Below are 22,510 nucleotides of genomic sequence, written 5' to 3'. Positions count from 1 at the left end.
CTCAAATTGGAAGATGTGTGAAGGAAGGGAACAAGGAAATATGTAACCAGAGAGGAGCAGGAAGAAGAGGGAGGTGTTGTCAGATTTCTCTTTTACAACTTGACCTTGTTCAGATCAAGTCACTGAGTCCTCACACCTTTTCAGACTGTTCATGTTTCCCCCGAGACAGAGTAAAGACATTATTATGTCTCAATACATGATGTGGCAACAATCTAATGACCAGTACTTTTCATTGTATCCAAATGCCACGATTGTCACAGCTGTAAGGGTTTGTCAGGGTTTGAGGGGTTAGGGCTGGACCCAAATGCAGCCAACACATGGGAGACGGTGCAGACAGGTTTTTTAAACTAACACACACACAGGGAACCACAGGGGATGACAACAGGTAACATGAACGGACTGAAGACAAACTGGACTTGAACAACTTGAGGAAGATCCAGAAATCAACAGACGTGAACAGGCTAAGGACAAACCCAGAGACAACAATGACAACAGTGACAAACCGACGCAGACAAAGGGAAGCACAAAGACTATATAGACAAGGGAGGCAAGGGTGATTGAACACAGGTGAAACACATTAGGGCGGGGCAGACAATCACCACACAAGACCAAGACAGGAAGCAAAACACTGAGCCACACAAGGAAACCAATGACAAAATAAAACAGGAAGCGCAAAAAGTCCAAACAAAACTAACAAAAGGTGTCTGCCATAGCAAACCATGACAAGGATGCTGTTCTACCAAAATCCTTGTTTGCAGCTGCTATTATACATCTACCATCTCTCTGCTCAGGACCTACCAGCAATCATCAAACTTCCTTGGGTTACAAGAATAATATATTATCTGCTATCTTTTGTGCTTGAATATACTGACAGATATTTAATTATAGTATTTGATTTGATTTGATTTTGTGGTGTTTTAGGAGGAAAACCCCTCCCATTAGTTTCACATTTTCTCCAGCTTTGAATCAGATCCTTGAATGAAGACAGAAGAAAAATTTGATTTTTTCTTTAGGAAAAACTGTTTTATTCATGATGTGAAGCTTCAGTTTGTTCACACACTGAATCAGTAAAGTCTGTTAAATGACTCTTGTTCAGTGATTTCATGAACAGATTCACTTCATCCACACAATCAGTTTGTTTCACCTGAATCTCAGAGATGGAAAATAAATAATGAATCGTCTCCTCATTTATTATTATCATGATAATTACAGTTTTATAAAACCTCATCGACCTTATTTGTAAGTTGATTTGAACAACAACAATGTTCGATCTGACAAACACATAAATGTAAATGTAGTTATAGATTTCTTTCTTTACAAAGTGAGAACAAAATATCTGTGATAAAGGAAGGTCTGGTGATTTCTCTGTTTAGGCCCATGCAGTGGAAGAGAAACAACAACATACAAATACATCAACACAAATATTCAACAAACATTCAGAGCACAGAGAAGTTTATATTTTCATGTGGAGAAATGTCAGTTTAGGTAAAGAAAAATCATCCTGAGCAGTGATATCCTCCATGACTCCAGCTCCACCTAAAGAAACTCAAACATCAACACAACAATAGATGAGAAGAGGTCAAAGTACCACCCATAATGTTTGATTGACAGGTGATCTCTGTGCAGTGCAGAAACACAACAGCAATGAGCTTTTAGCAACAATGATGGAGATAAAATCAACTGATGAACTGAAATACAGATTTAAACCAACTGCACCTTAAATGACCTTTGTCTATTTGAGTTTACACAACTCAGCTGTGTGTCCATAGACACAAAGAGAAGAAAGCCAAAGTCCAGCATAGAGAGGCTGAGTGAATGTGGTCTGGACTCTGTGGAGGAGAGTCATGGTTTTAGAAACATTGTAGAAGGACAGAACACCTGCACTGTGATCCAGGTACACTCCTACTCTGGAGGACCGAGGACCTGAGACTGGAGTGTTGATGTTGTTGTAGAAGAATGTATAACCATTTTGGTTACAATTTAATGCCCAAGATTTGTCATTGTGTCCAAATCCAGATTCACTCCCTGCTCTGCTGATATTCTTGTATGCAACAGCTACAAAAACTTTTCCTCTCCACTCCACTTCCCAGTAACAACGTCCAGTCAGACTCTCTCTACTCAGGACCTGCCAACATGAAGTGAATCTGACTGTGTGACTAGAATAAAACTGTTGTTGACTCATTAATGTTGCTTTTCTGTTTCCCCCAGATAATAACAGATATGTATTTGCTGTGTTTGGATCCAGTGTGATTTCCTGTGAATGTTTTAAGAAGTCAGCTCTGGTCCTGGGCTCTGGTTGTGACAAGTGAACATCACTTTCAGTCACTGTCAGTGAGATGTTTGTCCATGTGTCTCTCAGAATGTCCTGTAGTTTATCTCTGAGCTGTGACAACAGCTGCTGTCACGTCCTCAAAGTATCTCAGAGGACGGATATTGATGCTGGATGAGTCTGTAGATTCACTGAGTCGTGACAGTGAGGGGTATGTTTGTGTAGAAACTGGTTGTGATCCTCTGTGTGTGAGAGCTGCTTCAGCTCAGCGTCTTTCCTCTTCAGCTCAGTGATCTCCTGCTCCAGCTTCTCCTGAAGCTCTTGTGACTCGACTCACTTCAGTTTTCTGCTGGGATCTGATCTGCTGCTTCACATCAGAGCTTCTTTTCTCCATGAGACGGATCAGCTCAGTGAAGATCTTCTCACTGTCCTCCACTGCTTTATCAGCAGAGCCATTGATAGCTCCACCTCCTGTTGAAGCACCTTCACATCTTTGTCTCTGTCCTGGATTCTCTGCTGGATTTGTTGTCGCCTCAGCTGGAGCTCTCTCTGCCTCTCAGTCCTTTCTGCTGCAGCTGAGACTGTGTCGTGGCCTTTATGTTCATCCACAGAGCAGAGATAACAGATCACTGCTGATCAGGTGCGGCAGAACATCTTCATCACCTCATCATGACGAGAGCAGATGTTCTCTGGAGCTTCTTGGAGGGCTCACCAGCTTGTGTTTCTTTAATGTGAGGCTACATCATAATGAGGCTGCAGGTGTTTCTCACAGTAAGAGACCAGACAAACCAGACAAGACTTGAAAGGCTTTCAGTTTTCTCCCAGTGCAGAAATCACAGGCCACATCTTCAGGTCCAGCATAGCAGTGATCAGCAGGAGCAGCTTGGAGTCCAGTCTTCTTCAGCTCCTCCATTAAATCTGCTAACATGGTGCTTGTCACCATTACAGGTCTCTGTGTGAAGGTCTTCCTACACTGAGGGCAGCTGTGGATTTTCTTCTGATCCCCTTCATCCCAGTGGGTTTTAATACAGTTGATGCAGTAGCTGTGTCCACAGGGAATAGTCACCGGATCCTTCAGTAGATCCAGACAGATCGAACAGCAGAATCTCTCTTGGTCCAGCTGATTTCCTCGTTGTGCCATTTCACCTCCTGAGAGTCAAAGTCAAATAGTTTCACTTTCTCTGAACAGAAACAATCTCTGTGCTCTGAAGGAAAACAAATCTCTACCCCTTTGCTCTTGTTCATTTGCTGCAGTGAGTGACACTTATCATCTCCTGCAGTTCATAACATGTTGCCCACACCCATCCTCATACTTACAGATCTGTGAGGGGAAGGGAGCAAAGAAATCTGTTGACTGGGTGGAGCTTGATGAGTGCTGTTTGTCAGAGGCAAGGTGTCTTATCTTTCATTCACAACCTTCAGTAAGAATTATGACTCAGTTAACATAGAGAAGTTGCACTTTGAGCTATCACAGTGAGCAATCAGCTCTCTGAGTGACGTCTTTTCAGGCTGCAGGCGAACTGGGAGAGTGTCTCTTTTCACTTCAGTGCAGTCTGCGTTTTCTTGGGGCAACATCTAGTGGTGAAGAGAGGAACTGCATCTTTCAACACCTTAATTTACACATACAGCTGTGATTACCACCTGCTGCTTGCACAGGACATCTGGTCACTGCTAACACTTCTTGGCTGCTACATCAACATTTTTGTTCATGTTATTGTTGTATTTTGCCTTTAGTACAGTATCTAACTTCGTAGCTGGTTTTGATAAGTAAATGAAGCACATTGTCTGTTATCAGAAAGTCAAAGTCAGTTCCTAATAATTTCTTTTTCTTGATAGAAATATGAATTCAGTTCCAATTATAGGGAGCATTTCATTGAAGGAACTAAATATTTATCTATTGCCCAGTTACTAATAGAAACTTTATTACTGCTAACATGTAGACATCAGATGATTTATTCACCTTCAAGCACTCCACAGTCATAAATGTAAAAAAGAACAGTCAGAAAAAAAACCACAGTGCTGAACAGCTTCATGCGGCTATAGCCAGCTAAAGCTCTTTATTCATATTTAAAAGATGTTTAGGAGACATTCTGAAACATGGGAAAGTGTTGTAGCATTTTGTTGGTTCTCTTTTTCTACATGTAAATATCTCTGGGCCGTGTGAATCTTAAGGCACAAGATAAATTAAGAAGACGGAGAAGACAAACCGCCTTTCTGAGGACACACTCCACCCCAGAGGCATAGCTTTCAAATCCAATGGCTTACAGACAGATTGTTTTAATTACTTACAAAATAAAACACATACCGAGACAAAGAGGGTGACAGCGGGAAAACAAACAAGCAAAACATTAAAATGACAGAATGGCACAGTTTACATAAATGTATGTTAAATACTTCCTCGATGCTTGATGTGAAGACCAACAAGGCAAATGTCTAAATTTTGTGTTTTGAAGGTCAAAGGTCACACTGGCCACCTCTGTATCAACCCAAAATCACTGCTCTTCGATGACTGCGAATAGTCACATAGATAACAAATGCATTTAATTTAAGTGTTTGATACTAAGGACTGTGTAATCTGTATTTGTTATTGGTATAAATCCCTTTTGAGTGAGTGCTGTAAAGTTAAATCAATGTTTAATAAAAGGTGCAAAAAAAAAAAAAAAAATGTAAACGTTATTTTCAACAGTGGTCTGTGGTCTTGCTTCAGATTACACATAATTCCTGTGTAACGGCAACAGACACAACAACCTGTTGAAAAACGCACTTCATGACGAGTTAAGACTAATGTTGAACAAAATGTGAATGACAACCCCCGACAAAATAAAAGAAAGTTTGTTCAGTTCAAATATTGTATTAAAGCATCTTTCAAATAATTCAATTTGTTTGTAGGAATCTGGTGAAAACTGACACAGTCTTTTGTGCTGCTTTCATTCATCTCAGTGTTTGTGCAAACTGACAATCATTATATAAAAGTGGTTAATACTGGTCTCAAAGATTAACCAGCCACAAACACACACACAGGTCGTCCAAATAAAGGCCTGATTTAAAAAAAAACAAAAAAAAAAAAACACATTCAGGGAGGTGGAATTACTTGAAGCTTACAACAAGGACTCACATGGTGAATTCAGTATAACACCGTGCATTTCTACAGCTCTCAGTCGAGTCATACTCACCACTCAGCTGCTCTGTTTCTTTTTCAACACAAACACTGTTTTTCCACTGCAGAGTTTTCACATTAAATCTACTAATAAAAAGAAAGCTGGAAGACTTTTAATGTGAAAATCAGGTTGGAAATGTTGAGTTTTCTCGACTGTAGCTTCATTTTAATTGTAAAAAAAAAAAAAAAAAGACTGTTCTTTTCTGGAAATTTCTGAATCTCAGAGCAGCAGAGTGGTGCTCTGACGTGACTATTTCATTATACTCATTTAGTTCTGCAGGAAAGTACGTTTTATGGACTAAACGTGAAGGAAGTTTTGAGTTTTCATTACCTGGGAAACAGGAAATTGGGAATAGGAGCCTGTCTCTAATAGGCCTGATCCAAATAAACGTCAGGCTGCTATTTGGGAATTTATAGTATGTAGCCTCAGTGTCTTTTCTTAATACTACCACTGGAGGGCGTCAAGATTTTAAACTTCCACACATGGTGGCTTTAGATAAGTGATAGAAAAATTGGTAATAATTTAATATAATTTAATAATTTCATTTAAATACAGTTCAGTTTTATGTAGGAATTAACTTAAAGTTCAACATTTTGGGAAAAACTCTTTTTCATTTTGTTACCAATAGTCAGATGAGAATATCGATGACACTCTCTCTGCCAGAAAAAGGTTAGCTTAGCATGATGAATGGAAAAAGGGTAAAGTGGCTAGCCTGGTTCTGTCTAAAGCTAGGTTAACAAAACAACCTACAAGCAGCTCTAAAGCTCACTAATTTACACCTTATATCTTCTTTGTTTAATTCGAAGTCTCCCTGGGGTACGTGGTGGATTTCTGGGAGTGTTGTCTTACCAAGAAATAGTCCAGCACCTACAAGACCGCAACTATTTCTTCTCACACTCTACACCAATTTATGCAAATTAAGCAAACAAGATATAGATTATTAATTAGTTCACTTAAAAGGTGGTGGTAGGTGGATTTTGTTACCTTCAGACAGAGCCAAACTAACCGACGTGGTGTCCTCTCATCTAACTCTCTGTAAGAAAATAAAAGCCAAAATATCAAACTATTCCTTTAAAAAAGCTTAGATATATTATTTCAAGACTTGACACTTATATTTTTCAATTTTTAATTTAGAAAAACATTTTTCTTTTTTCATTTAAGATAAAATTATCTGATAAAACAGACATCTTTCTCCTAAATGAATTCAGGCAATGCTTAAATTGCAACTAAGGGTACAGATGATCCCCAACCAGATAAAAAAAAAAACAGAAAAACAAAAATATTGTGCAAATATTCAGTTAAAAACAAACAAACAATGGCCTTATTTGAGTGTAACAGCAGGTATATTAACAGATGGAAACGACTGTGATATCAAGCTAAATAAACTTGTTACTCGCATCATATTTAACACAAAATCTGTGTCCTTACAATTTCTTATCACGTGGATAACAAACATATTATTAAAGTAGATTAAAGCCAGAGTACATTTGTGTTACCAAAAAAAAAAAAAAACATAAAATACTTCTCTTCTCTTTGGTGACATCTTTCCCTGCACCCGACCGCCAGAATATTTTTCATTAAAAAAAAAAAAGATAAAATTACAAGCAATCATTTGGCCAAGTAAGGGACCGCAGACCCCGCCCCCTCTTTCTCTCTTATCTCTAGAATAACTTGTCTGTTTTGTGCAGCATCATTGTACATTATTTACACATTTGTACATCATCGTTTGTGACGGAAACTCGAGGCAGGGAAACGCTGCAACAGCAAAAAAAAAAAAGAAGAAAAAAAGACTGTTATAGTTTCTTCTATAAATATGGAATATTCCATAGCAGTATATAATGTCATATATAGTTTTCTACGTGTTGTATATACTCCCTTTAGTTGATCACACTCACTCACTTCTTAAAGGGGAGGTTTGCCTTGCGACTGATGTGATTAAATGAATGTTAAAAGCTGCTTTTCTGTTTCCTTTTTTTTTTTTAACAGTTACAAGTGATGAAAATGAGAAAAACACACGTCGTACTGTAGAGTTAAGTGGAAGTGTATATAACGTGGAAGTGTGGCGATATGATGATGGCGGTAATGATGGCGATGGAGACCTCTCGTCGCCATCTATAGCTGGTGTGGCTTCGTCAGGCCATCTTCACTCAGCTCATACCTGCAGGAGGAGAAAGAAGGATACGTGAGTAAAAACATGTTCAACATGCAATAGTGCAAATGACGTGTTAACAGTTTTGGAGAGCTGGTTTACACTCAAGTTGCTGTACCAAGCTGTTACGGCAGCGGCTTTCAAAGTCTGAGACTGTGGACCTCCCCTCAGACAAACCATGCAAACCTATGGGATTATGATTGTGCTATTTGATCCCATAGACACTCAACAACTGAACCAACTGCTGTTGGACATAACTTGAGACTAAACCTGTTTGCCATGTGTATCAGCTTCCTGATGAAAAACACTTGCTGGTTAGCTTTCTTCACAGCGCTCTCTGAGTTCTCATTAACAGAGTCTGATAAATAATTGTGCACGACTACTTTAAACCTTACGACAGGGCGGATGTTACTGGTCGGTTTCCCTTTTTGCGGAGAGACAAAATAATCCTCGCACCTTGAAAAGCAAAACTACAGCTCCACAGTTCTGTAAATCATTGGCGCAGGAAACCGACACGTCATTTCAGGCTCCTCTTCACTTCAGAGAAAAATGTCCACGTTCACCTGCAGCCGCACTTTTATCATATCTTCTCTAATATCATAAATGATCACAAGGTTCACACAGATGTGTCCATTTTAGTCTGCTGAGTTTTTCAGCCTTTCATACACAAAATGTAACTTTTAATTCTTTTGTTCTGATGTAATTGCTTCCTAGTAAAAGATAAACTTCTCTACCTAAAAAGAATTAAACAAGCACAAAAATGAGCATTTTCTACATCAAATTACTTTAATTAGTTCCTGTGTCATTATCAGAGCTTTACAAATCTGTAAAATACACTTTAAAAGTAACTAACCATTGTGTCCAACCCTTGGTGATGTCCTCATGAGTCAAATCAACCAGGACCTGATGGAAAACAAAAAAAGACGTATTATATCCAAAAAAAAAAAGAAAAAAAAAAACATGAAACTGGATATTTCAATGACTGAAATATCATTTTATGTTTCTAAATGCACCAGCAGATTATCTAAGATTGAGGAGACAGAAGATCCAGCAAACATCTGGGAACAAGTGAGCTCAAAATCAGCAAGACGGCAGGACATTTTGTGCCGTGTTAAAAATGAAGTGCAAAGGGAAAGAGATAATGTCTGTACCTTTCCCAGAAGGCCTTTGTGTTTGGAGAGCAGGCCTCCACCGTTCTTCACAGCGACGTCCAGAGTCCGTCTGTGCAGCTCCACGAGGGAAACACTGAACTCAAACCTGAGCAGACCGAGGGAGAGAGGGAGAGAGATAGAGAGAGATATGAAGACAACACAGTGCATCAACACCAGTTTGACTTGGCTTAATCAGCAGCTGAATCTCAGAGTTTGACAAAGTTATTGAAAAAAACAAAACAATATAAGAGCAAGTGGCGGAGTTGGACTCACGTCTGATCATAAACGGGGTTGAGGGTTTTCTTGAAAGTGTGAGTTTTCCTCCTGCCCGACCTCCGTTTGTCAGGAAGCAAGTAGAGGCGGACGTAAGGATCTGACCCCTGATCAGTGAACGCTATCAGGTTTCTGCCGAGGTAAGAAAAAAAAAACAGAATATTACTTAGAGCGTAAAAACACTGACCTCAACGCATAAACTCTTCGCTCCTCTTTGCTCGTACCTGCAGCCGTGAACGACCACGATGAGTTTGTTCCTCTGCGAGCTGTGTCTGACCGTCAGCTGGACCTCGCCCAGCGGGAAATGACTGGGGCCTGAACCACTGCAGAGAGAAAGGAGGGGGTTAACTCATCAACACCGGCGCCTCCTTTTCAAGCCTGTGTAAAGCACGCAGCTCCAACTGAAGGTCAGCTTCACATCTGTGGAAATGTCCTCTCGAAGACTTAGTCTGGTGATAATATATATTTTTCTTATTGTCAACAAATCCTATGTATTCCAAAACCAACAATAAATATATACTTATTAGTTATCATGTTTGCTTCCAAAGCTTGGTATATCTCAATCCTCTGTGTCACAGAGCTCCACTGTTTCCAAAAACTATTAAAAACACATCCAGTGATCTGGCTCACAGTTGCCCTGGGTGACGTGTTCTTTCATCACCATGAACACACATGCTAGTTTGTTTTGATGCAACCTCACATTCACCATCCTGCTGGCCCCAATATTCACTAAAGCACCAAATATGGATTAATCCGCCACTGAAAATAGTCCCCAACAAATGCAGTTTCCTCCTGTTTGAGTAGTTCGTTAAAAACGACAGTGTCCAGCTGTTTATTAATCACAGGACTTTAAAAAAAAAAAAGATTAAATTATACTTTGTGTTTTTTTAGATTTACAATAAGAACTTTCTGAAAAGAAGTCAGACAGTACTGAAAGAAGCACCAACAACATTGGTTTTGGTCTTTTCATGAGATTTGGTGATAACAAAAAATATACAATTTTAACAGACAAATTTTTTGTGTTTGTTCAGATCAACTTCTATCAAAAAAATGCTCAGACTGAAGAAGGTAGAGAAGAGCATCACAAGCATTTTCAGATTTCCTTATGTCCCAGTGGGATCAGAGAGAAGAGACGTGTGACTCTGGGATTCTACAGTGAAATTAACTTCGTTATAATGTGACCCCTCCCATTAACGCTGACGAGCTGCTGGACATTGACTTGTGTTGAATTTTGGCCACAAACCTGCTGGGAAATCGTAAAAAGCTCATAAAAGTTGAGCCGCGACATCAGTTAAAAACATCAAACAACATCGAAGTAACGACAGAGTCTCACTTCCAGTTGTTGTGAAAGCAGGGATGAAGTTGATCAGATCTGCATTTGCTAAAAAAGCTACTTTTCTCAAATGAAGACGTTCAAAACTTTGGGTCAGACGCCCAGTTTGATTATTGGTGGAGAGAGAAATCGATACACGACTGATTGATAGATACTTTTGCAGCTGGTGGAGCCTCTGCTGCAGCTCCTGAGTGGCGTAGGGGTTGGAGATGTCCGATGCGATGCTGGGCGTCGGCTCCTTGCCTCCCGCCAGGTACTGCTGGGAGCCCGAGATGGCCAGGTTAGAGGTGCTCCTCCCGGTCTCCGCCAAGCTCTGCCCTCCTCCTCCGCCTCCTCCTCCTCCTCCTCCTCCTCCTCCCTGCCCCAGGTCTGTGCTTCCGGGAGACCTAACAGGCTCCTCTGCCTCCCTCCGCCGGTTCAGCGGGTCCTGGGCCGACACAGACGCAGAGCGGGGGGTGTCGGAGGTGGATGAGGGAGGCTTTGGGGAGTCTGAGGAGACCGAGGCCCGCGGGGTGGAGTTGGAGTCGGACTTGCGGACCTGCACCGAGGACGGGGTGGAGTTTGAGGAAGAGGAAGTGTCCTTATCCAGACACAACACCTGGAGTTAGACAAAACGACAGAGTGATTTTTTAACATTTGAAGTTCAGTTTTTCACCAAGTTATCTCCATTACAACTAAGCAAATATTTCTGCAAATATGACAAATGGAAAGTTTTGTGTTCCTTCATGATTCATGGATGAGTAGTTACAGTGTCTCCCCGTCTAGCCCACAGTCACATGACTCCCTCAACAAAAGGTCTTCCAAACTAGTGATGGGTCGGTCGCGAGCGAGAGCCGGACTAGAGCCGGCTCTTTGAAGTGAACGACGGGAGCCGGCTCGCGATCGAGAGCGTTTTTTTTTTTTTTTTAATTGTCTTTTAAAGCCGCATTGGTCAACATGTGGCTGTGGCAGCGTCTGTGTGACAACACTGAGCAGGAGGGGGGAGGGGAGGGGTTACAGACACTTGCATTTTGTGTTTTGTTTTTCACTGTACATGGTTGCACATTTTCATTTATATTTTGTTGAGTGATGTTTAGTTGATTTTGTGTTTTTCTCAAATTAAAATGGGTCTTTTTTATTTAAAATGTATTTATGTATATGTTAAGTTATGTTAAGTTTATTAATAAAGCCATATACATACTATACATATGTTATATTTTATGGTTTTTTACATTAGTTATTCATTTTAAACATAATTTGGTAATAAATTAATTTAAGAAACAAAAAAATCTGAGGAGCCACTTGGGGGCTGAAAGAGCCGGCTCTCCACAAAGAGCCGGAATTCCCATCATTATTCCAAACCACAGAGTCATTTTACTGCCTGAGTTCAGTTTTAAAAAAAAAAAAAAAAGCTAAAACACTGTAGACTACTTCTGCACATCGAGAACTCCAGTGGATGAAAACAAAATGTCCTGATGAAGACCACTGAGCAAACATCGCCCGCAGGTCGTCCTCCTACCCGCAGAGCCATCTTCATCTTGACGGTGCAGCTCGGTCCGGAGTTCTTGAGGGGGAAGCGCTGGTTCAGCGTCATGTCCTCCGCCTCCAGCAGGCGGCTCAGAGGCACCGTCAACGTCCCCAACGAACACTCATGTTTGGCGTCCTTCACCTGAGGACGCGGGGTTCAAAGAAGCTTAGCTGATAGGACACAACTGCTTGTATAAACACAAGACTGCAGCAGCTATAAATTGAGCTTTTATGTAAGAAGCTCCCGTACCTCAACTTCCAACTCTTGGGTTTTGGGGTTGTGGATGAGGAAGGTGAAGGCTTCCTCCCACACTGGTTCATTGGTCTTAAATCTGGTCTGAAAAGGGAACAACAGAAAGGTTGTGACTTGATATTTAACGAGGGAAATATAAAAACACGGTAAAGAGAGACGACACACAGACAGACAGTGGAAAATGTGGATTTTCGAAACTACAGAAAGTTATCCTGAGGTCCTGTGAAAACACCAAAATGTAAACAGATCCAGTAATTGAAGTTACCAATTTCCTAAGAGGAACTGAACACAGATTACTTTTTTTTCCCCACAAGCATTCATTACAGTGAATTAATGAATCATGTTGAGTGTAAATGTGGATCGTGCTTTGGTCTCACCTTGCTGTCAAAGGACTTGTGTCCCACTGTGAACTGGACAAACGGACTGGGATCACTGGTCACTTTTTTACCGGACTGGAGAAGAAGAAAAACAGGTGTTACAAACAAGGAGGACTGATGGTTTAGCAAGGTGACAAATGTTTTTTAAGAGACCAATTAGCAAGAAAGTCTTTGGTAAAGAAATATCTATAAGCTGTTTTAGCATATTTTTACACAAATGAAAACATATCATTAGCCACTGAAAAACATCTAAAATATGTCATATACTGTTAAATGTTTTTGCAGCGTAGACCTCAACACCCGGTGATGAAGATACAGTATGATTCGAGCATTCAAAATTCAGATTTTGAGCTCATACTGTGTCGTTTTCGAAACATGAGATATCACATCTTTAACATGATGCCAGACTGCATGGTGCTACTTATCACATGTCAGCATGTGATGGTAAAATGTGTGGAATTATGACAAAAAGTACATCAGGTAAAAAAGGAAAAAAAATAAAAGAGCCCAAACTAAGAAAGTCTGAAAAACTGATCAGGTGAGAATGAAAGAAAAGATCAATTTAAAAGGTTCAGTGTGAATGTACCTCAGACAACAATTGTTTTATTTACAACACACATTGTTAGACACGACAAACGTGATTAGTGGAGTTTGTTAATGTTTTCAGGAGAATATTCACGCATTTAAGATACAAGTTCTAGAATGCTCTACGATGTTTCTGAATGTAATGTTTCACAATGTAAACGGTGAGCTGTGAGGCAAATGTAGAGATTTGGTGGCGCTGTTATCTCATCAACAGGAAATGTATTTATCTCACTGCATATACTTTCCACAATAAACCGCAAAACAAATAGAAATATGAATTTTCTTTGCAAAAGTTCACATCTTTATTAATATGTTGCGTCAGTTTTTTTGACCTTTGGGTCTAAAGGGCGTCGTGTGTTCGCATTACTGTTTGGAACGACGGCAAAAAAGCAGCCATAGGAAGAGGATAAAGGTTTGACATTCTATATGTGAAGACTTTTTCTGCACTACAGGGTGCACTTTATGGCCAAAAGTTTGCGTGACCCTTTCCTGTTTGGAGAAGACAAAGTTAGATCCACAAACAAATGCTTTTCCCAGTTAGGTGTGGAAGAACCCGAGTGGCCTGCACAGAAAGCCCTGACCTCAGCCCCATCCAACACCTTTCAGATGAACTGGAGAGTTCTGACAAGAACCCAGAGAACTGAGCACATATACTCCTGTTCTTAAATCCCACTTACTTAGAAAGTGCTGCTGCGGTTTATGAATCACACAGTGATGATCGCCTTGACGAATATAAACCCAGTTCTTTCTCTTAGATCTTCAGTTCTACTTCCTGATCGTCCGCTACGCCCGAACTCCAGCCGCTTTTAAATTTTTCATTGTACTTTCATTCCCTTAATTACATTTGTAATTTACAGCTTATTACTGAACTGTAACTGTATTATATTTTACATTTTACTTTTATTGCTGATTGTTTTTCAAGCCCATTTGTTTGGAAAAGTGCTACATAAATAAGTAGAATTACGTGATGAACAATGGATAAGGGGGTAATATTCAGCGTCCGCATACTTTTGGCCATACAGTTCAAATAAGAGTTGAATGTGTGAGTGTTTGAAGCCTGTGTGAACATATGTCGCTGTGTTTCCTCTGCGTTGGTCCTCTGTGTCTGAGCGATATGGGTGTGCTTCGTTACCGTGTCGTTACCTTGATGGCCTTACTGACCGAGGCCTTCTTCAGCCCCGCTTGGTTGAACTCTAACGGATTGCGCTTTGATTTTCCCCCAGGGACAAGGAGGGAGAGAGCAAACAGACACACACGTACACCAGGTTATTAAGGGAAAAGAGGAGCATGCAGGGAGGAGGAGGAGGAGGAGGAGGAAGGGAGGAGGAGGAGGAGGACAGGACACAGAACACACCAGCACCGCCGTCATCACCAAACATCAGGAAGCACCACACGACAAGACAGACAAGAGAGACAACATGAATGATCACATGGTTAATGTCATTCCCCAATTCAACCTGAACATGATGTCACAACTAGAGCCCGACCAGTAATGGATTCATGACGCCGATATTGAAATATGATGTATTGCAACACAGACGGAAAACTATATTAGTTTTAAACACATCTGTATTCTTGGCAATGATCTCTCAAATCTGGCTGTTAAGAGTTAAATTCAAATACAAATACAAAAAAGTATATTCAATTTGAAATAAGAATTAGGTGGAAAATGGAAAAAGTACATAGCACAGGCAATATTTATAATATGCCATTCTTTTTTGGATCTTTGTCAATATTTATGTCAATACAAAACATCTGCAATAAACCAGTGTCGGCTGAAACATATTGGTGGGACTCTGGTTAAAATACCACAACATTAGACAGGAGGCAGTGAGTAAAATGGAGGAGAGGTAAACAGAGATCAGAGGGAAGGATTCATTCTGATCAAAAAGAAGCTGAGATGGTTTTTGGTTGTGATAATTGGGGAACATTTATAGATTCATATTCGTATGAAATCCATTGATATTACAGCCGACTTGTACAACACACTAACCCGCAGAGCACTTGAGTGTTCCAGTTAACAGCCACATAATGAACTGGCAGTGCATCGTCTTTTTCCACTGTAGGAACTTAGTGCAATGTTTACTTACTCAGAAAAGAACCAGGGAGAAAATGTCAAACAGGTGTCACAGATGATGAAAACCATCAGCAAAAAATGATTGTGATGATTTCATAAGCATGACAGGAGAGTGTGAGTCTGTGACTAATCAACAAGCTACATTAATGCGGGTTTTATGTATCAGTGTTTTTCATGTTTTTCAGGTGTATAGGTGAGAAGTTTTCAATAAGGGCTCTCTTCTTCTTGGATTAACGGTATCTCAGGGAAACTTTCCCAACAGGATGAGTGTAAAAGTTTCTTATCTTCAAAAAGTCTTTTTCCAAAGAGCAGATATTGGAAAAAGGGGGTCATCTTTACAATCAGTGTCGTCGGTTTTTGTAAAAGAAAGTGGGAACGCATGGAAGTACCAAGGCCTGACAAGTTCTCCAAAGTTCAGGCTACAGAAAGCACAAAGTACCATTGGTGTTTAAGTTCCTGCAGTAGAAAAGAGACATTTACAGTAACCCTCTAGTGTCTGATTGTCTGACACTGCCGTCACGCTCGTGTTTTCATTTTTTAGTCAAACCAGGACACATGAAAAAGGGCAGGCTTACATGCTTAGTCAATGTATCCCCGCATGACGTGATCATAAACGTCTGGACTGAAAAGACGAGTGTGACCTCAGTGATAATCTCTGACTGGAAACTGTAGAATATCAATGTCTGAATGTTTTGAAATGCGGAAGTGGAGTGGGATTAAACTGGACTCCGGTCCTGATCATGTCAGACCAGTGATGGGATCAATAATCACATTTTTTAAAGGGTACACAGGCATGTTGACAAGAATGCAGTTTGATTAAAGAGGCATTTACTCATCGCTGACCCCTAGTGGCAAACAAGCACAACTGCATTACTTATTTAAGTCTTCCATATCAGCCAGTCTTCATCTTGGCTGAGACATTTCCTGTCAAGAGGTCTGTGCGTTCCTGTAAAATTCACCACAGTAACTTTAGTTTTTATTGGAACAGTAACTGTGTGCTGCCCCCTGGTGGCAGACTAGAGGTGAGCAGTCACAGGGGAGACTAATGGGGAAAACCAGTTCTCAAATAGTGGGCTTAAAACATGAGGGATGGAGGGAAGCAATCCACAGAGAATTAACCCTCCCTGCTCTAAAAAACTAAAATATATCACGTTGCATTCCTCCCTCCAAAAGAAGTTAGATGTCACACTGATTTGGTAACATCACATTCATTTATTCTAAGCAGTTGTTTTAACCTCTCTGAGAGGTGAATGGTCGATTCAAGAAAGTATTATATCATTAACAAAGACTGTAATGAAATATATTCGTCAACAACCTTTTTTTCCATGACAATACAAGATGTTGATGAGATTGACCAGACTTCATGAAACAAAGGCTTGAAGAAATCTCTAAAATCTTTCAAAAAAAATGCAATAACATTTTTTAGTTAGGGGCTAGTTTTGAGTAGGACTTGCCAGGTTAAAATCTGCAAAAGCATTTTAATTAAAATCATTATATTTTGGTTTTAAAGAAAAAGATTTTTAGATTTTAGTTCATTGTCAGTTTTTGTTAAGGCATTAATTGAGGATTAAAAAGGATTTATATAACAACTGTTTTCATCAACTAAAACTGCATTACAATTGTTTTTTGTAACTAAAAAGAGACTCAAGTATAAAGTAAAGTTTTCATTGCCTAATAAGAGATTAGGCGTGCTGATAGTCGCAGCTCCAGTTCAACACATACCTGTATCCACCTTTTAATTCTTGATTTCAATACTTTTAACTTTAGTTTCTACCTTTGGTTTTTACTTTTGGTCTTATTTTCTTTTGTCTGTTTTATTGATTTTATTGTTTTAACATACTGATAATTCTCCCTGTTACACTTGCTCTGTGTCTTTTATCGCTTTGTAACTCTGTTTTGAAAGTGCTATATAAATAAAGTTATTATTATTATTATATTAGTCTACAAATATGTAGGATGAAATTGACAAAAGCTGACAGCTAAAATTAAAATGAATCATGATTTAAAAACACTTTTCTGGTATTTTGTGTTACCTAATGAGACACCTACAGAACACAGAGTAAGACTTAATGCTTTTATAATAGCACACAGTGAGAAGTATTGATTCTTTTAATCCCTTTAAGCCTCCAGTGCTCTGCTAAAATGTCATCTGGCAGAAAAACATCAACATCATTTCTGTCTGGGGAGAAAATGAGTGCCATCAATACAGAGAATGAGCTCTGGCGAGGTTCATTTTACCGGACACGCTGCCGGTGTCTCCGCCCTGCAGAAAACAACCCATCCGATGAAGCAAGATTAGTGGAGACAACAAACGATGTGTCGACTAAACTTGCAAGATCAATAATTCCTCATGAGGGAGAATAATGGAGGAGGAAGGATTCTTTTGATCGTCCTAAAACATGAACCCTCGGGGCTAATTTTCTAGTCACATTTTGTTCTGTCGTGTTCCTCGGCTTTGTAATCAGTCAAACTCCTGACAAAATAACATTCATAACAAAAAAAATGATATTAGAGAACTCAACCCATGCGCTAGTAGGGATTCATGCTCGTCAAGCAAACATTTAAAAACCTTTATTTAAAACCAAACGCAACCAAAAAGTAACAAAAAACCAAAACAGGACCTCTCTAGCAGAGGCAGTCACACCTTTGGGGTTCTCCAAACTACTCTAGGATGCAGAAAACAGCCAGCAGACTCACAAATAAGGTCCTATAGAGAGAGGCGGTGTTCTCGCAAAACACGAGGCCCGCCGCCCGCCTCTCTTTTAAGTAGCCAGTGCCCAAGTTCCCCTCGAAGACGCTCTTCAGAGGGGGGTGAGGAGAGAGAGGGGAGAAGCAGAGAAGAAGAGGAGGCTGAAAAGAGGAAGATGAGTCCTGTACTACAGAGGTTTAACCACCACTAATTTAAAGTTGCTGAGACTAGAAACAGTTTTGTATGAGACAGGCAGGCGCCGTGATGTCATCGACACTGATCACTTACTTTCATTACCACAAACAAATGAGACGTTCTGTGTAAATACATTAATACAGCAGCAGCTCTGAGCTCTGAGCAGTAGCAGCAGTCAGAATTGGTCGTCGCATGGTGGTTTAAAGAGGCGTTTCCCTCCATACATACTCCTCACAAAAACAGCTGTAAAGCTCTGAACTGTTTGAGTCTCAGAAACACTCCAGAATTATTATTTTCATTATCACAATCTGAGCCACAAGGTCCAACAAAGACATCACAGCCTGAAACTGTATCATTATACTTGTGTTTGGGGTCAGTCTGCTCGACCAAACTCTAATGCTCAAAATCTTTAGACCATAAACGTCAAAGCTGAGCAACTTTCACTGGAATAAAAAGGCACACAGTGTCATTTGGAGCTGGGTTTTGTTACAAGTTTCCACAGCTTAAGTTTAGAAATGTAAAAAGCTTATTTTTTAAATTAAAAAATAATGTCAAATATTAAAATGTCAGTGCATCAGAGTTATTGTTTGCTTGAATAAAACACTGTATATTGTAAAGTTAGAAATGTGTGGTTAAAGACTGGCACTGAACATAACTATATACTAACATGAGACAGAAGCTACGAATGACATAAAGGTCTCACTTGTTCATGGTAATTAAATCAGTGATGATCATGCTACACTGTTTAAAAAAGCTATACAGTCTGTAGAACTGAGAATTCATGTAAATTTAATGTTCTTTTATTACATCTATGAAACTGTTCAGCTGCATTTACTGATTTTATTGCTTCACATTGAGTGTTGTTATTTTACATAAAAACTAAATTTAGCAGTAGAAACATTAAATCACTGCCACACTCATCAATCATCGAGAGACTGATAATCAGTTACAATAAGATCTTGACCAGAAATCATTTTGGTACTTTTAATATAGTGAAATGTAAATTAAAAAAGATAAAAGGTGCAATAAAAAAACAAGATAAGATAAAAATATGAAACAGAACTATTACAACAGAATTACCAATATTCTTCTGAGTATTGCACCTTTAAGATGAGATGGAGTGAAACTGAATAAATGAATGAATGAATGGATGAATGAAGAGCAGAAAAGAAGTTAGGAAAGCAGATAAGTGAGACTGAAGAAGCACAGATGAAATTTCCAGGATTGCTGAATGTTTGTTTTTATCTTCCTTCAATAATGGAGGGATGGGATATGAAGAAATGTTCAACACTGGTAAAAACACCAAATATTCAGTCACTAAAAACCGAAAAAATAAATAAATAAATAAATCACCCACTTGACATGAAAGTATTAACTGAACAGCTAAAAAAACAACAAAGCTGTACATTACACAGCGTGAAGGAAAGAAAATCCAAATTCTAATTAAACTAAATAATAATTTTTCCTCTTTTTTAAAATGACATTTCCATGAAAATGTTTTCTGAAATGAAACTGAAATGAATGAATAACTCCTGGGTTTACGATTCGCCTCCTAGTCTTTATTTCCTGCAGCTCTGTCGCTGTCTTGTTGCGTTATGCTTTAAGACTTTGTGAATTCCTGCATCTGATTAGTGATCAACACATCATTCATATGTTTTCTATATCTATGTATCTCTATATAATCTATATATCACAGAGCTGACCAGACTGACTCACCGGCAGGTTTCTGGCTGAATCCAGGAAGACGACGAGCAGCGCAGACGACAGGCCGTCGTTGGCTTGACCGCGATTAGCCTTGATGCTCATTAGGGCCTTTGGGGGAAGAAAAGAGAAAAAGAAAGGAGGCACCACAGCTGGTCAGTAACTGACAGAGGTCAGGGGTCAGCTACACAGTGATATAACTGTACTGAAGCCTGTACCTGGTCCAGCTTCTCAGGTGTGGGCAGCAGAGACAACCATTCCAGTTTGAGGTGCAGCTTCCCTGAGGCCACATCGTCCAATACAAACCACTGAGGGCACAGAAATCAGTGTTTTAATATGTGACAGCAACACACCCTGTGACACCCTGGAAGTGATGTGACAACTAGTGTTTTGGAAAAAATAAAACTGGGTTTTATTATTAAAACAAGTGCATAACTAAATTCTACATAATATACTGAACACCAACTGTAATCTTTTTGTAAGATAGACGGTGCAATGAAGCTTTTATCAGAACTTCAAAATTATTTAGCATATATACAGATAGATACTAAAATTTATTCAATACATTTTCAAAATCATTCTTTAAAATATTCTCTGATCAATTTGGGAATTTCTCTGAAATGTTTATTTAACGTATTTAAGATATATTAGGTATGGTTTTTTATATATATTATTATTATTTTTTTATTATTATTTATTTTCTTGTTGTCTTGTTTTGTATTTTTTCTGCTAATATGTTATTTCCAAATATTCAATGCTTAATAGCTTAATGCTAAATGACTTATTTTCTGTATATCGTGAGTAATAACACGATGGATTGTAGGATTGTCTATTTGTTTGATGAAAGTTGCTCTGTGCTGGTTACTGGAAGCAGAAGGAGAAACATATAAGTGCAGTGCAGAAACACACACTGGGAGCAGTTCAGTGAGGAGGAGATGCACATTACCTCGTCGACCTTCTGTTCCTTCTGGAGCTCGGCCAGGTCGATGATCAGACTGAAAAACAAACAATGCGAAACTTTATTTCACTTCGAAGGCGTGTGAGCGAGGCTGTCTCATCACACCGCGTTCAGCTGCAGCGTCACCACAGACCGTCTCTCACACGGCGGCGAGTTAATGGCCCTCTGTGCTCATTAAGCACCACTGTGAATTCAGTGTGATAGCGCTGATCACTTTCAGTCCTTTGACGCTACTATCAGATAAATCGAGCGTGAAATCCTATTAACCTACAGTGGGAACTCTCATATCGTTTGTTTAAGATATGAACAACACAATATTCACAATATGTTAGTTCATCCATAAACTACTGAATCTATCTGAATCTATGTGAAACTATCCTTATTGACAAACAACAAAGTCAAACTTTCCAAAGTGAATCTGAGCAATGTTGAATTACTGCTCGTCATGAATGAGGCTGTAATTCATCTTTGCAAGTATGAGGTAAACTTTTTTTTTCTTCTCAATAATCACTTTATCTTTAGTAAATCAAATATCACAAAGTGAAAATGACAAGTTAAAAGACCCCAAGGTGACATCTTTAAATATCTAGTGTTGTCCGAACCCACGGTCACAACCCAAAGATGTTCAGTTTACACCTTTAAACTGTTTTAATCTATTCATATTATAATAATTCTAATTATTATTATTCTTATTTAAGAAGATAAAAAAAGAAGCTTATCTGCATTTTTGCTGGATGTATGAATTATTATTCAACTATCAAAATTATTGTTGACAACTAATAATTTATTGAAGTTTCAACTGAGATCATCTGCAGAGGAGATACTGTGAAAGCATAACATCCAAGACAACTTCTGGTCTTAATCATTGATATAAAAAAACAAGAGTCTTTAGTCATGCAAAATATTTCGACATCATAAGAGACACATGTGCTTGTGTTTGTGTCCTCTGAGTACGAAACAAGTCTGCAGACATTTACAGGATAAAACTGAGCAGAGTTGGTTTTGTCGCACCTTCCCAGGAAGTCGTCTTTGTCGGGGTCTTCATCAAACAGCTCAATCTCCACATTCTGTCCTGAGTGATCGGACACCAGCGCCTGAAAGCACAAATCAACACATTCACATGAGCCTCACACACACACACACGCACACAGGCACACACACACACACGCACACACACACACACTCACACACGACACACTAACAGTCACTTAACACACACACTCTACGCACAACACACACACACACAAACAAACAGGAAACAGGACCAGCACAGGAACAGGCTGAACAATTAAAGCCCACGCATGTGCAGCTGGAGATCCTGTGTAATGAGTGAAGAAACCCTTCAACATTTAACATCTTGACTTGACTCAGGTTTCAGCAAAGTTTCTGACAGAGAATCTGCAATGTCAGCTGGTCCCAAACCATTAAGAGCTTTGCAAAGAAGTAAAAGGATCTCAAATGTATTCTAAAAGATACTGGGAGCCAGTGGAGTGAAGCTAAAACTGATTAGATCTGTGTCACAGTGTAAGATTTTTCATGCAGGAGGCAAAAATGAAATGAAGGAATTAAATGAAAGAGAAAAATCTATGTAAATGCATATTAAGAAACATGACTCATTATAACTTCCTGTATATTCAATGCAGCAGGGAAACTGCTGATGGTACAGACCCTCATCACTCACCTCGTACACTTCGTTCCACTTCGGGTTGACCGTCTCGTGGATTACTTTGCTCTGGAACTGTTGGACCCCGACCCGGATGACTCCATATGGGTCCGACTTCCCTTTGATAAGCCCCCCAAGGAACTTGTCTTTACCCAGCAAGTCCTGGGCCTCGA

General features: G+C 39.4%; 1 protein-coding gene and 1 pseudogene across 2 annotated transcripts in view; both read right to left on the bottom strand.

Annotated features, from left to right (window-relative positions):
- Positions 1 to 873: 873 nt before the first annotated feature.
- On the bottom strand, positions 874 to 3,410 carry LOC111233850 (annotated as a pseudogene).
- Positions 3,411 to 4,281: 871 nt separating this feature from the next.
- Positions 4,282 to 22,510, bottom strand: part of LOC111233888 (extended synaptotagmin-2-like) — a 58,486-nt gene continuing 40,257 nt past the window's right edge. The window contains exons 10-24 of one of the 2 annotated variants that reach the window (XM_022761798.1): positions 22,356 to 22,510; positions 21,686 to 21,768; positions 20,663 to 20,711; positions 19,935 to 20,024; positions 19,732 to 19,827; positions 14,198 to 14,260; positions 12,470 to 12,544; positions 12,090 to 12,176; positions 11,832 to 11,981; positions 10,489 to 10,931; positions 9,225 to 9,323; positions 9,001 to 9,132; positions 8,728 to 8,833; positions 8,430 to 8,479; positions 4,282 to 7,585 (exon numbers count right to left, since the gene is read on the bottom strand). The exon at positions 22,356 to 22,510 is cut by the window's right edge and continues 22 nt beyond it. In XM_022761798.1, coding sequence (XP_022617519.1) covers positions 7,540 to 7,585; positions 8,430 to 8,479; positions 8,728 to 8,833; positions 9,001 to 9,132; positions 9,225 to 9,323; positions 10,489 to 10,931; positions 11,832 to 11,981; positions 12,090 to 12,176; positions 12,470 to 12,544; positions 14,198 to 14,260; positions 19,732 to 19,827; positions 19,935 to 20,024; positions 20,663 to 20,711; positions 21,686 to 21,768; positions 22,356 to 22,510 — 1,724 coding nt within the window. In that variant the 3' untranslated portion in view covers positions 4,282 to 7,539. The remainder of the gene's footprint in view (positions 7,586 to 8,429; positions 8,480 to 8,727; positions 8,834 to 9,000; positions 9,133 to 9,224; positions 9,324 to 10,488; positions 10,932 to 11,831; positions 11,982 to 12,089; positions 12,177 to 12,469; positions 12,545 to 14,197; positions 14,261 to 19,731; positions 19,828 to 19,934; positions 20,025 to 20,662; positions 20,712 to 21,685; positions 21,769 to 22,355) is intronic. The other variant, XM_022761799.1, reaches the window with a different exon arrangement.

Source organism: Seriola dumerili, unplaced genomic scaffold, assembly GCF_002260705.1.
Source record: "Seriola dumerili isolate Sdu_G_001 unplaced genomic scaffold, Sdu_1.0 BDQW01000432.1, whole genome shotgun sequence".
Taxonomy (NCBI): Eukaryota; Metazoa; Chordata; class Actinopteri; order Carangiformes; family Carangidae; genus Seriola; species Seriola dumerili.
Note: the sequence above shows the minus strand (reverse complement) of the source record. Positions and strands in the feature narration are given on the sequence as shown.